The sequence below is a fragment of the Nannospalax galili genome, unplaced genomic scaffold (assembly GCF_000622305.1).
Source record: "Nannospalax galili isolate Female #2095 unplaced genomic scaffold, S.galili_v1.0 scaffold229, whole genome shotgun sequence".
NCBI classification, from domain to species: domain Eukaryota; kingdom Metazoa; phylum Chordata; class Mammalia; order Rodentia; family Spalacidae; genus Nannospalax; species Nannospalax galili.
Genome location: NW_008360328.1, coordinates 1,895,446 through 1,911,584, shown reverse-complemented (window position 1 = coordinate 1,911,584; position 16,139 = coordinate 1,895,446). Strand labels below are relative to the sequence as shown.

The window sequence follows — 16,139 nt, the reverse complement described above, 5'->3', positions numbered from 1 at the left end:
TACCTACCTACCTACCTACCTACCTACCTACCTACCTTTCTTCCAGAATCTAACATCAATGTCCATACCAATACAAGTACCGAGTAGATGGTACAGTTTTCCTCACAGGAGCAAATTTACTCACCTCTCCTTCAGATTTTACACCAACCACTTTTCCATTTTGTACAATGATTTCTTCAATTGGTTTATTCAACATGTAGGTACCTCCATAAATAGCACTTAACCTAAAAAAGTTTTTAAATCTCAATTATAATTCACAATTGTTTCAACGGTTAAAATATCCCTTCTTGAATTTAAATGAATTATAGGCAATATATATTTATTCCATTTCCTTCTAGAAAAATGTTAGCTTATGGCATTACAGCATGTTGTAAAACAGAATAAAAAACATGAATTGGTGTCTCATATAGTTCATACTGAGAGGAGAAGAGCATTAATCAGTAATAGGAAGTTAGCTTACACTGATGGGTCTAATCCACCAGCATATAAATAAAGCTTCAGACTTCGAAACAAAGCACTATCAGGAAGACACAGAGCTTAAAGCAGGCAGACAATGAAGAGGTAGGAGGGAACCAACTGGCTGAGATAAACATCTTATATAAGATCTCCTCTAAGATACTACTGCTAATTTTTTTTGTTTTTTTTAAGCATTCTTTTTTAAAATATTTTATTTATGTGTATGAGTGTATTGCCTGCACATATGTGAGTGCACCCGTGTCGTGCAATGCCACAGAGGTCAGAAGACAACTTCAGATTCCCCTGGAACTGGAGTTAAGGACAGTTTGTAGCTGCCATGTAGGTGCTGGGAATCGAACGGGGACCTCTGCAAGAGCAGTCAGTGCTCTTAACCACTGAGCCATCTTGGGGCTACAGGGAGACCCTGTCTCAAAAAGACCAAAAAAAAAAAGACATGATATTAAACATAGGGAAAGTGATATTTTAGCATGACTGTAAACATAGGGGAAGTTAATATTTTAAACATATATAGTAGGTCACTATATAATTTACATTATCTGTCCATTAGTAAAGATTATTACACTATAACTTCGAGCTGGCTGCCTTCCACTGCTTCTGACTTTCAATAAATATTCAATATTTGGTTACACACTATAAGATATATTATTGTAAGCACTTAAGATCAGGAACTACATTTTTATTCTTCAGATAGGGTAAATATGTTGGTTTTGATTGATGATAAGACTATAAGGGGCTCCTAATGTAGCTCAGTGGTACAGTGCTTGCCTAGTATACCTGAGGCAATAAATTTAATCCCCAGTACTGCCAAATATGTATGTATGTATGTATGTATGCATGTATGTACACACACATTTGTCAATATTACAGCAGCCTAATAATAGAACTAGAAAAAAATACTCAATGTGTACTGAAAAGTATTTTCAATAAGGAAGTCAATAAACCTTATGTACCATGTGACCCTAAGCATGTCATTTAACCAGTTTTCCCAACTACAACATGGTATTTTACTTGAAAATGAGAAAATTTAGATGATCTCAAAGAATGCTTTCAGTTTGGTGAATATATGGTTTTTACTAATTCAAAAGTAGTAACAACTCATCAGCTTTTACCCATTTTCAATTCACAGGCAAAAAGTAATTATATAGGTAAGTTGCCCATTTTCCTTTTAAAATAAACAAAGCTTTGTACATCTTAAATATAAATATTATAGAATGTCTGGTTGACATATAAATGCTGAGCTACTTTTCCTAACGATAGATGATATTATCTACATAACTTATGTCCATACAGCAAATTCTCCTGAAATCTATGTTTAAATTACAACAAAATAAAACTACTGAGACTAGACTCTAAGTGTGAGGCTGAGCATGGTAGCACATGCCTATGATTCCAGCACTCAGAAGGCTAAGGCAGGAGGACTAGTGTGATTTCAAACTCAGCCTGGGCTACATAGCCAAATGTAAGGCCAGGCAGGGCAACATAGCAAGACCCTGCCTCAGCAAACAAAAATAAAGAGTAAGTCTGGAATTTCAGTTATTTTCTTCTTCTTTTGAATCAGGGCCTTACTATGTAGCCCAGGCTGACCTCCAATTTGCAATCCTCTTGCTTACCTTCCCAAAGTGCTGTGATTACAAACATGTACAACATGCCTGGCCCTGAATTCTATCACTTTTGAGAACATGACCTCAAATAAGTTGCTCAATCCCTCACACTTGAAGTGCATATGCAAAATGGAGGCAAACAGAAGTATATAACCTCAGAGGACTGCACAGAGTAGACTGTCTATCCAGATATTTACCATAATGCCTTTCTCAATATATAAAAATCTTCTACCTCTACTTAAAAACTTTATCAACTGTCATTCAGTTTTAAGACAACAGAATGAACCATAAAATCCAATTAACTAAGGGCTAGAGAGGTGGCTCAGTGGTTAAGAGCCACTCTTAACCACTGCTGCTCTTGCAGAAGTCCCAGGTTCAAATTCAAGCACCCACATGGTGGCTAATAACCATCCCTAACTCAAGTTCCAGAGATCCAACATCCTCTTCGGACTTCTGCAGGCACTGTACAACACAGGTGCCCTTACCCACATACAGTCAATACATATAAAAAATAAAAATAATAAAATATTTTTAAATGCAAGTATATTTAACTACGTTTTTGTAGTTTGTCATTATCAAAGCAAAAGCACTCACTTCTTTTTTAAAAATTGCTACAAAGAAACATGATATAAGCAAGTCAAGACTCAGAAGACCACATTTATTCTTGTTAATCATTACTTTTGTAACACTCTACACAGGACACCCTGTTATCCTATGCTAGAAAAATCAGTCTTAAAAGGCAACAGCAACAACACTCTGATACATTCCCAGAAGAAAATTTTCCTGCAGGAAGTTGGGTAGCCCTTTTAATAGTCAAGCTACCTGAGCAGAGCCTGTGGCTTTGGATAGCTGCTCCTGCAGCTGAGGAATGTGCTTCTTGGCCTCCTGGATCTCTTTTAGCAATCTTTGGGCAGGTGTTCGGTTGTAATCTTCCTGCAATAACTGAAAAGTTATAAAATATTTTAAGAATTAATTACTTTATATCATGAAAGTAGTGAAAAAGCCCATTATGAATAAAAAGTTGATGGCACTGATTACAACTGTATGTGACTGTGACTATACCCAACACCAACTCAGCTATGCGCAGTTTCCTGCTGTAAGCAGCCCCACTGCTAACTGTACCTGCAGCCGTTCTTGTTCTTTCTGCAACATTTTTCTCAAAATTTCTACTTTTTGGTTATGGACCACATTGTTTTCCTCCTAGAAAAAGATAACACAGAAAAAATGAGGCCAAAATAGAAAAAAAAAAAAAAAAATAAGAAAGATCATGTTCTACCTCAGCTTCAACCATCAACGTCTTTTAGGATTTTCTTTATTTCTGTGAATTTATTGAATAATGATAAGCTTTCAGACACAACACATTAAAAAAAATCACAGCAATAGTTCTGCCATTTTACTTTTACTACACTGGATTCAAGAGGACACTAAATACTGATATTAGCTGGAAAACTGAAATTACGTACAAATACATTATCTTCTATTTTCTCCTTTGAATCATCACCATTAATCCACAGGCTTCGTTCAGATTCTCAGTCTTGCCTGCCTGATATTTGAAACAACTCCCAACTCATCTCTTGTTTCACAACCCTGTAACATTTTATCAACTTAAATGTCTTCCTATAATCTTCTTATAATTTTTTCACTCTTGCTGACAACAACGTTTAAGAGATTCTTGCTGCTTATTTAGTTACATGTAAACTTGCTCAGCAGTTATGAAAAATATATAGGTAGATGGTTTCCTTTTGTCAAGCCATTTCCCACTATGTACCTCCTTGACTGGCAACAGTCAAACAGAAGTCCTGCTCCCTTCTGAAAATGCTCATCTTTCTTGGCCCTTCAACTGTTTATTTTACCTTCTCTACATGTCTGCTTTCCTCTCCATAGACTCCACTTAAATGCTACCTGTTTAAAAGGCTTAATCGAAACACAACCATTTTATAAAGTCTGTCTCTGTCACAACTAGATGGGGTTTTTCTTCCCTTGAAGTCTCACAACTTAGTATCCCCTCTCATACTATATGCTACCTCTGTACTATGGTTACTTATATATTCTCAACCTCAGTCAATAAAGGTTTATTAAGCACCTCCTATATGTCAAAGAGTATCTCAGGCATTAGGGGACAGAATCTAAAACAAAACAAAAAAACCCCTATCCTTTTAAAGTATACAAATGATTAAGGAATTTCAGCAGAGGATATCTTAATCATATTTCTTGGTACATTGTTTTGTATATAGCGGGTATTTAATATTTGTTCAACTAAATCTGCCATAACAATATTCTAATCATTTCAAATAATCATGCAACTTCTATATTAAACAGTTACCTTTTAGATTCTTGAATGTAAATGTGTTTATCAACTTAGTGTATCAGAACTCTTAATATAAAGCAAAGGTATCTTTATATAATTGAGCATTTACTAAGAAAATCTGGTCTTACCCCCATGAGCACAGGACTAGTGATTCTCTCCATATTCCCAGAAGCTCCAGGGGAATGAGGGGATGTCATGATGGGAGACATATGTCCAATGACTGGTGGGTCTACTTCAGAATCAGCAAGTGGAATCTGGGGCGACCCAGGTGGGCGTCCCTGAACAGTGAGAGCTACATAGGAACCAGCTTGGGGGGGGGGGGGAGACAAAGGAACATTGTCAAAAAACTTTTTTCTTTTTCATTCTTTTTTTTAATCTGAGGTACTTGGGACTGAACCCAGGACTTAATTTGAGCAGGCTACTTAAGCAACTAACCCCTGAGCTACATCTGCAGTCCTTAAAAAGAAATATTTTTCTGTTTTGACAGGGTCTCTCTAGCGCCAGCCCACCTGGAACTCACTATGTAGACCAAGCTGGCCTCGGATCTCATAGCGATTCACCTGCCTCTATCTAACTCCTGAGTGCTGGGATTAAAGCTGTGTGCCACCATGCCTGGCATCTTTACAATTTCTTTTTGAGACAGGGTCTCCCTGTAGTCCCAGCTGACCTGAACTCACTATGTAGACCGGGCTGGCCTTGAACTCACAAAGATCCACCTGCCTCCGCCTCCCAAGTGCTGGGACTAAAGGCGTGCGTCACCACGCGTGGCCCTACAATTTTCAGACAGTCTCACTAAGTTCAAAGCCTTGAACTCATTTTGTGGCTAGGCAAGCTTTGAACCTGTGATCTTCTTGCCTCAGCCTCCCAAGTGCTGGTATCACAGAGCACCCCCTGCCCAGTAAGAATATGTTTTAAGACTTTTAGGCTAATATGCTCTGTCAGAAAGTCATCTATTGCATCTTACTAGCCCATGTGTTTATCTCCGATAGCTTTCTAGTTCTTTAATTCCTTCTTTAGCTGGTTCTAAGGTAATCAGATTCAAAATCACTTTTAGAATATTTGGAATAGGCATTAAAAAGTAGGTCACGAGAACTTCTTTCATGTGGCACCTAGGGTTTAGGAATGTCATGTTTATATGTATTTTGGATATTCAAAAGTATTTCATGCGTAATACTAAGTTTTATTCTCTCTACTGGATAAATAATCTACTGTTATAATCCTAGGACTCAACTTTATTTTTGGTAGGGGAGATATGGAACCTAGGACTTTGCACATGCTAGACAAGAGTTTCTCTATGCAGACCCCAGCCTCTGAGCTTAATTTTTAAAGTAAAGTTTATACTGGAATGAACAACAAAATAGCCTAGAAAGCTAAAGACTCTTAGTTTTCACATCTGACAATAAACATCAGGCATACATTTATTAACACAAACCATCATAATCATGTAGCATGTTAAAACTTACACACTATGATCTTATTATACAAGCAATCAAATTTATTCAAGTGTGGGATCTAATTCTGATCACTGCATTTTTCTTTAATATACTAAAGAAGTATGATCAAAGTGATCATTAGAACTCAGGGTTACTTAAGCAATAAGAAGGTCATGGAAAGAGCCAGGCTACAATTTAAAAAGATGGCTTTAGGGTAGAGAATACAGTTCAGTTGGTAGAGTGCTGGCCTAGCATGCACAATGCCCTCTCTGAGTTCTATCCCCAGCAATACCTCAACCATGTGTGTGGTACATGTCTATAATACTAGCACTAGGAAGGTAGAAACAGTAGGATAAGAACTTCAAAGGCCAGGCTTGTCTATACAACGGGTTTGTGGCCAACCTGAACTACATGAGACCTTATCCAAATCCTCACCCCTGAAAAAGGGCCTTAAAAGAACTCAGTTTAGGGGCTGGAGAGATGGCTCAGATGTTAAGAGCACTGGCTGCTCTTGCAGAGGACCTGGGTTCAGTTGCCAGCACCCACACAGTGGCCAACAACCATCCATAACTCCATTTCCAGGAAAATACAATGCCTTCTGATCTGACCTTCCCAGGCATTGTACAACACCAGTGCATTTACACATAGGCAGGCAATAAACCCATACACATGAAATTAAAAAATAACAAATAAAATATTTTTTTAAAAAGTACTCAATTTACTAAGCTGGACATGATAGAACACACACTCAGGAGGCTGAGGCAGAAGGGATGCTGCAGGTTTGAAACCAGACTGAGCTACCCTGCAAGCAACACACAAGCTACACAGAATGATCCAGTTCACTGAATTTATTCTAGAAATGTATGTCTACTCAGTAAAAAGAATTAAATGATTCTGCTCAGAGACAAATAACTCTCATTTACAGTGCACTTACTATGAAATAATCTGATACAGGTGATCACATACCCTTTTGCTACTATGTTCAATTTGTTTTAAGCTCTCTTTTTTTCTTTAAAAAAACAACAACAAATACCTAACACCTAAACCAGAAGAAAAAAAAAAAAAACCTGAAGTTGCATTTAGGTGAGGAGAATCTCATGTGGCTTGCTCCCTCTACTTCATCAACAGTCATGCTATCATTTATGCAAACAACGAAGCAACTAAAACTATATAACCTCTTGGAAAGCAAGTGGGGCTGAACGATAACAACGAAGTGAAGCTGGGGCTTCAGGAGGGTACAGTATGAAACCCAGACCTCAACTGACTGTGAGATCCCAAATACCTTATCCATTATCACTTATAAGTGAAACTCACAAAGACCACTGAATGCTTTCTTCTACCTGTAAATTTAGAAAAACTGAGGCCCTATAAGTAGTTGGAGCTTGGCTGGCCCAGCCTCAGTGTCAGTTCAGAGAAGCACCACTCACTTTTGACTTCTAGTAACTAGAGGATGGTCAAGCTGCATTAGTCTAAGACTTCAACATAGAATACTAAATGTATGTGGGCTACTAACCCAAACCTAAAGGTTATAAATTACTAACCCTAAACTTTTCCAAGATATTTTCTCGGAAATCATTTACTTATCTGAAGGAAAGTGACTGTGCTTTCCCTGTCCCTCCCTCCCTCCCTCTCCTTCCTTCCTTCCTTCCTTCCTTCCTCCCCACCTTTCTTTCTCTTTCTTTCTTTCTCTTTCTTTCTTTCCTTCTTTCCTTCCTTCCTTCCTTCCTTCCTTCCTTCCTTCCTTCAGGGTTTCCCTATAGCCCCAGCTGGCCTGGATTTGCTATGGAGACCAGGCTGGCCTCGAACTCACAGAGATCCAGCTTCCTCTGCCTCTTGAGTGCTGGGATTAAAGGCGTGCACCACCACGCCCAGCAACTGCATGATTTCTAAAGTTGTGTTTTAGTTCATCAGGGCACTGTATCGATTTCTCAACACCCCCCCCGCCCCGTCAGATGACTCATGTCTGCCTTTCAAATATATATACTCAATCTTACCAAGAATGACAAGGATAGTAGAATCAACTGCAGGGAGTTAACAAAAATTAAGAGTATTTACCTTAGACCATCCTTTATTGCAGGGGTTGGAAAACACCTACCAAGGAGCTAAATAAAGCTAGCCCACAGACTGTTTTGGCAAATAAAGTTTTAGTAAAACCTATTCATATCCATTCATTTACACATTGCCCATGCATGCTTCTGTGCGGCCAGAACAGAGTCCAGTAGTAAGCTGTGTAGTCCACAAAGCCCAAAACATTTGCTATTTCACCCGTTACAGAAAATGTTTGATTTTTGTTTTAAAAGGTTGAGAAAACAATTAAAATAAAAAATAACATTCACCTACATCTGATTAGCTTCACCACCTCCAAATGGTTTGAATGAGTCACCAGAGTTCCATTCACCTTTAAGGAAAATGAAAAAGTTTATGTTAGATATATTTGATCAAGAGGATGACCTCAGGAATCATCATGTACTAATTATAATGAATAGTTAAAAGATGTATATATTTGATTCAAATTTTACCTTTACCACTATTATATATTCTGCAACAAATGAACCTGAACACAAAAAAGAGCTTCATTAAAAGCCAACCTCTGGCCATCTGGCTAAATGCATCCCAGGACAACAATAAATGAAGCCAAACACACTGATAGATGACAATGTCACATTGCAATGTCAAAATGTGGACACTCACAATTTAAATAAAACTACAACTTAATCATCATAGCAAATAAAAATTATTCTGGGAAATAGATTTACAAATCCTTCACAGTAAAGAACTACTCCAATTTAAAAAGAGATCTTTCTGGCTAGAGACATAGCTCAACTAGTAGAATGCTTCCTTAGTAGTATGCATGAAGCCCTGGGTTCTAGTCTCAGTACCTCATAAACTCAGCATTTGTAGTACATGCCCATTATCCCAGCACCGGCAATGCAGAGGCAGGAGAATCAAGAATCAAGGCCTTGGGAGCTGGAGAGATAGCTCAGCAGGTAAGAGCACTTGCTGTTTTTGCAGAAGGCAGAGTTCAGATCCCAGTATCTACATGCCGCTAACAACGATTTGTAAATCTAGTTCCAGAGGATCCAAAGCCCTCTTCTGGCCTCCACAGACAGTGAACACATGTGGTGCACATCCATACATGCAAGTGTAAACATAAAATAATCTTTTAAAAAACTGAATATTGGGGGGCTGGAGAGATGGAGCTAGAGAGATGGCTCAGTGGTTAAGAGCACTGACTGCTCTTGCAGAGGACCCACGTTCAATTCCCAGAACCCACGTGGCAGCTACAAACTGTCCTTAACTCCAGTTCCAGTTCTTCTGACCTGCACGACATTGCATGACACGGGTGCACTCACATACATGCAGGCAATACACTCATACACATAAAATAAAAATAATAGATAAAATAGTTTTTAAAAACAAACAAAACTGAATCTTGGGGATAGAGAGATGGCTCAGCAGTTAAGAGCACTGACTGTTCTTACGGAAGACCTAGATTTGAGTCTTAGCACCCACATGGTCTACAACTCCAGTTTCAGGCGAATCCAACACTTTCTTCTGACCTCCGAGGGCAATGTACAACACAAAAATGAAAATTAAAAAAAAATTTTTTTTTTTTGGTCTTTTTGAGACAGGGTCTTCCTGTAGCCCCAGCTGTCCTGGAACTAACAGAGATCCGCCTGCCTCTGCCTCCCAAGTGCTGGGATTAAAGGCATGCGCCATCATGCCCTGCTGAAAATAAACATTTTTAAAAAACTGAATCTTAAGAAAAATGATTAAGACCAGCATAAGCTATACAAACAAGACCCTGTCAACAAACAAAAACCTGTTTTTACTATCAGCTGAATGATTTCTCAAAATTGCAATTTAAAAATGAAAAAGTACTTCTACAATAACACTCAATTTACTTTTAGTTTTCCAATTATAATGTAATCTTTATCTTTACAAAGAAACTTAATTTTCAGAGGTAGGCATAAAAATGGTAGCAAAGGTTTCCACTAAATGAAACAAAGCAAAAATATCAAACATGGATTTAACATTAATTTTAATTTTTTCTCTGATGCAAGTAATATCAACTTGAAGTTCAAAATACATCAGTGTAGCGAGCTGGGGAGATGGCCAAGTTAGTAAAGTGCTTGCTGTGCCTACCAAGCAAGAGGACCTGAGTTCAATCCCCAGGACTCATCACATAAAAATGCTGGGCATGATGGGAGACACTTATAATCTCAGTGCTGGAGAGGCAGTTAGGAAGATCCAGCCAGCTCTGGACAAATGAAAGATCCTATGTCAAAATAATGCTAATACCACCTGAGTAACAATACTCAAGGTCATCTTCTGGCCTCCACATATACGTGCATACATGTACACAGGCACCCCTCATACATGCATATGAACATGTATATATATGCACAATATATCCACAACACACACACAGAAATACAAATGTATCAATATATAAAACACAGCTAAAAGCATACTCGTGTCTCCTAAAGATTCACTGTTAACTATGACATTTATTTTTATCTTTTTAAAATTATTTTTATGTGCATAACAGCATTGCTTGCATGTATGTAAGTGCATCTGTGTCGTGTAATCCCCGTGGAGATCAGAAGAAAATTCCCCCGCAACTGGAGCTACAGGCAGTTTTTAGCCACCCAGGTCTTCACCACTGAGTCATCTCTCCAGCTCTAACATTTCACATTTGAGATACCTTTCTAGTATACAAACACTACAGAGACAAAGACATTAGAGCTGTCTTTCTTCTATCACATTGTCATCTTCCAACGTTTTACTATGCAGCCCAGCTGGAGATTAACTCTCAATCCTCCTGCCTCATCTTCAGGAGTGCTGGGATTACAGGTGTGGGTCATCATGTTGGGCTTTAATTTGTTCTTACTAAAATCGACAGCTCTTTTTTCCTTGAATCTCAGTTTTTGCACACTTAGATTGTGGGGTGTTTGCAAGTTTTCAGCGTGGTTATAAATTTCCCTGTGAATGTGGCACATTTGTACACTTATTTCCTTAGATAAGTTCCTCAGAACAAATTGTCTAGTCAAAGGTCATACATTTTCTTAAAAATTTTTATTATTTACAAATTTCTATCCAAATATACTTTATCTAATTGATGCTGAAGTTATGAAAGAAATCACTTTCCTATATTTAATACTGTGTAAGTGTGTATTATCAATGTTTTATCAATCTTTAAATTTATAGACAATTGAATATGTTTTTTACATATTTCAATTTCTGCTTCATTGTTAGCAGTGACAATGGCCATATTCTTTTGTTGCTGCTATTTTGAGATAGGGTCTTCCTATAGCTCCAGCTGGTCTGGAACACCCTAAGGGAGAACAGGTTGGCCTTAATCCACCTGTCTCTGTCTCCCAAGCGCTAGGACTAAAGGTGTGCACCATCATGCCTGTCTTCATATTCTTATTAATACAAGCTATTTACTTCAATTACTTTGGAGAATTTAAAGTGCTTTGCTAATATTTCTATCAGAACACTCTTTTCTTAGTAATTTATTCATCAGGCTGGCCTCAAATTTGTAGATGCTCTTCCTGCCTCTGCTTCAACAGTGTTGGGATTACAACAGGTGTACCCCACTACAGCTAGCTCTTTTTAATAATTAAAAAGTGCTCTTGGGCTGGAGAGATGGCTCAGTGGGTAAGAGTGCTTGATGCCAAGCATGAGGACCTGAGTTTGAATCCCCAGAACCCATGTTACAGGCTGCATGGGCCTGTAACCTCAGCACTGGGTGGAGGCTGGGGAGGTCAAGGAGGTAGAAACTGGAGGATTGCTGGGGCTTGCTGACCAAAAGCCTAGCCCCTAGGATAAAGATGGGGGTGGGGACACATGACACATTGAGTTCCAAGTTCAGGGAAAAACTGTCTCAAGAAAATAAGGAAGACAGAAACAGAAGACGGCAGGTGCACATGTGAACACAAGCACACATATGTGCCCATGCATGTATACACATGTATATACATGTGCATACATAAGTGTTCTTTATAATAAAGGATATCATATATTCAAATACTTTCTCAAAATGTTCTCTTTTCCTATAATAATGGCTTTAAGGTAATAAATTATTCTACTGTTTTAAGAGAAATTACTGAGAAATCCATTTGTTTTCAGAAATTACAGGGCTTGGGATGGGAATGTAGATCAGTTGTTAGAGTGCTTGCCTAGACCCATGAAGCCCAGGTTTGATCCCTAGCACCACATAAAGTAGGCATGGTGACAAAGACTTGTAATCCTAGTACTCAGAAGGCAGGATGACCAGAAGTCCAAGTGCAGCCTGGATTACATGAATGAGACCCTATCTCAAAAAAAAATTTCACAAGTTTTTGTTTCTGGATTCTAGAGTGATGTGCCAACAAGTCTTACAATTAATCCACACCACCACCTCTCACACACTGTAAACTTCGGCTAATCATCATTGTCATTTTTCTTTCTGTTTTTTTTTTTTTTTAACAGATCAAACCCAGGGCCTTAGGCATGTGAGCTAGGTACCCCTCCCCAGGCCCATCTTTAGTCTTAAGTCTTACACCATTATAAAGTTCGTATGTAACAATAATCAGTTTGCCAAATAACGATATACCAACACAATCTCATTCGTACATTCATACGTTAAGATGAGCATTTCTTGCTAACAGATTAATCTGGACAGAAATGAGCTTCATAAAAGCAAGTTATTTTCTGGAGCTGGAGAGATGGCTCAGTGGTTAAGAACATTGGTTGCTCTTGCAGAGGACCCAGGTTTAATTCCCCGAACCCACATGGCAGCTAACAACTGTCTGTTAACTCCCATTCCAGAGGAATTCAATGCCCTCTTCTGACCTCCATAGGCATAATACAGATGCACTTATATACATGTAGGCAATACATTCATACACATAAAATAAAAATAATAAAAAATTTTTAAAGTGAGTTATTTTCCAACTGAAGAACAAATAAGACTTCATTTACTCAAGCTTTTTATTATACCTTGCAGTACAGTATAATATCAATTTTAAAACAGATGAATTAAGTTTTTATAAAAGGGAATGAGTTTTCTTATAAAAATCCAAGTGGAAAAGAAGAACATGGATAACACATGTTACTATTTAATTCTACCATGAGTTCTGTCACAGACTTGGCTTTACCTTGATGATTCGATCGCCTGTCTGAACTCCAGCCCGCATGGCTGCTCCATCTGTGTAAAAAAAATGAATTGCTTAGCATGTGATTCACTGATAGTCTTCTTGAAAAAAGAAGTGATGTAACAAAGCAGTTAAAATATGAGCTGTAAAATATGACAGACTTAGGTTCAAATCCTGCTTCCTCCACCCACTGTTGTCTAAGTCTGAATTGTTTTACATTTTTTTATTTTAAGAATTCATTATCACCTGTATTATCACCTTTAATAACCTTATCTACCTGAAATTATAGCACCCAAAATAAAAGAATTCACTATATTTCAATAGAAAAATACATTACTGTCATTTGGGGAAAGGATCTGGTATTTTCAAGCCTCACTTTATCCCTATTAAAATATCACTAGTGCTACAAAGAAACAAAATTCTAAAAACTTCTGTAAGTGACTAGCAAAGACATGAAAAGTATTATGACCAAGAAATTATGTGGTTTCTAAAGCTACAGATGAACTCTTTTCTGACTATAAAGAAATTCACCTTGGGTGAATTAATTCCTATAACCCCATAGTCAAATCTAGCACAAAAGTCCATATCCTGTATAATTCTATTCTGGACAACAGACATTATTTAAGCTTTTGTTGTGCTTACTCTGCTCCCAAGTGACAAAACTGTTTTTAAAAATGCCTTGCCTTCTTTGACAGACTGTACGAAGACTGGATTATCTCCACTGACTGTCAGCCCAAATCCATTGTCATCTTTCTGGATGATCACACAGCGTTGAACAAGACCTGCAGAAGAACCACAGGGTGAAGAAAGAGAGGTGGGAACAGAGTGAAAGACAATGATTATGTATGACTAATGAACTGTGTTCTATCTGAGGAAATAAAGAGTAGCTTGTGAAGTCCCTATATCAAAAAGAGCATTAACCCCATAAAACAAATACAAGAATATCACAAAGAACCATATGCACTGGTTTCTACTGGAGAAGAGCAGCATATTAAGAACAGTTGCAACACACTGGAAAAGATGGGTTTTTAGAGATAAGATAATAAGCCAATGCACATCTATGCTATAAATTCATAATACAAATTCTTCTCCCATTGCCCTGTGCTCTGAGTATTAAAGGCAAAAAAATCAAACCTTATAGAATATTAGATTAGGAACATCCTCTGGAAAATTCCAAAGAAATCCAATCTTCATCTTAGGAAAACAGACTGTTCAAAGAAAGGATGTATGTACAGAATACCTGCAGTTATTCTTCCAAGAGGTAAGAGAAGGGAAGAATCAAAAGAGGAAATCCTATTCACAGAAAAATAAACAGGAGAGAAAACAGAAACAAGAAAGAACCTGTAACCTCAACCATTTCTTTCATCTTTGTTGCATATGTGCCTGATTCACATAAGAAAGTTAGTTTTCTTTCTATCTAAATAGCAAATGAAAACTGTGCAAGCAAGGTAAGAGAAAGAGGGACCCAACCAAAGGAAGAGGAATGTCCTGAAGAAGCGGCCTTCTTAGAGCCATTTTATTATAGATCAGACTTGGAGATCCTGAACTCTGTGTTAGCCAGAAACTTAATGTGTACTTTCAGCTTCACAGAAATAAAGCATTTCATCAAAAGCCAAAATATATACATGTAAAAATAACACAAAGATAATGATGATTAGAAAACAAAAGCTTCTAATGTTTTAAACAATAAGCACAATCTTTCATTAAGTTTAATTATAAAGGAAACATGAAAAACAGCATATTAATAGCATATTCTTACTGAATACTCTCACTGATAATGAATGACATGGCATGAATATGTGATGTGAGCATATTAACAGAAAACAGTGGAGAAACCAAGTGCCCATATTCAAATATGAATTTTGAATGTGTGCCCTATACAAAATGAAGCTTTTAAAAATGATGAGGGCTGAGGATGCAGTTCAAAGTAGAATGCTTTCCCAATAAACACACATCCCTGGGCTTGATGCCAAGCTCTTGGGGGGATGGGGAGTGGGGTGTCTCTCAGTTTAAGGCCAGCCTGGTCTACATAGTAAGTTGTCCAGGCCAGGTGGGGCTACAGGGAGACCCTGTCTCAAAAAGACAAACAAAAACCAAATACATACATACATACATACATACATACATACATACATACATACATTTTTTTAAAAAGCTAAAACTTTTCAGAAAAAAAATATGGGAGAAAATCTAAGATCTTAAGATAAGAACAAGTTTTTTAGGATCCAAAATGTACCAACTATCAAAGAAAAAACTTCTATGGCTGGAGAGATAGCTCAGCAGTTAAAAGTGCTTACTGCACTTGTAGGAGACCCAGGTTTAGGTCCTAGCACCCAGGTCTTAAGGCTCACAACTGCCTTTAATTCCAGTTCCAGGGACTCTAATGCTTCTTACCTGTAAAGGTAGCTGTACTCACATGCACATATACACATGCAGGCACACATACATTAAAAACAATAAAAATAAGATCTTTTATAGGTTGTTCTTGCAGAAGACCCAGGTTCGAATCCCAGCACCCACATGGCAGCTAACAACTGTCCAATAACTTCAGTTCCGGGGATCTGACAGCCTCTTCTGTTCTCCACCAGTATTGCACAACAAGGGTGCACTTACCTACAATGCAGGCAATACATGCATACACATAAAATAAAAATAACAAAATATTTTTTAAAAAAAGAAAAGGAAAAACCTCTAAGCAATGAAAAAGCAAGCCATGGACTGGGAGAAAGTACACACAATGGAGTAGAAAATCTAGTAAAAAAATCTGTATCCAGATTTTTTTTTAGTATTTTAAATATTTTTATTTTACATGTATGAGTGTATGGCCTGCATGTGAGTGCACCCATGCCATGCAATGCCCATGGAGGTCAGAAGAGGGCATCAAATTCCCCTGGAGCTGGAATTATGGATCGTTGTTAGCCACCATGTAGGTACTGGGAACTGAACCCGTTCTTCTGCAAGAGCAGCCAGTGCTCTTAACCACTGAGCCATCCCTTTAGCTCCCCCAGGTTATGTTTTAAAAAGCAATTCTAGGGTTGGCGAGATGGCTCAGCGGTTAAGAGGACTGACTGCTCTTGTAGAGGACCCGGGTTCAATTCCCAGCACCCACATGGTGGCTATGAACCATCCTTAACTCCAGTTCTAGGGGAATCCGAAGCCCTCTTCTGACCTCCATGGC

The 16,139-nt window shown here is 37.9% G+C and overlaps 1 protein-coding gene across 1 annotated transcript in view; it reads right to left on the bottom strand.

The window, feature by feature from the left end:
* Arhgef12 (Rho guanine nucleotide exchange factor 12) overlaps window positions 1–16,139 on the bottom strand; it is a gene marked incomplete in the record, with an annotated part of 157,785 nt that overhangs the window by 58,734 nt on the left and 82,912 nt on the right. Inside the window, 6 exon segments of the mRNA XM_008826048.3 lie at window positions 2,901–3,020; window positions 3,201–3,278; window positions 4,515–4,693; window positions 8,160–8,217; window positions 12,965–13,014; window positions 13,645–13,743. Of these exon segments, the coding sequence (XP_008824270.2) occupies window positions 2,901–3,020; window positions 3,201–3,278; window positions 4,515–4,693; window positions 8,160–8,217; window positions 12,965–13,014; window positions 13,645–13,743 (584 nt within the window).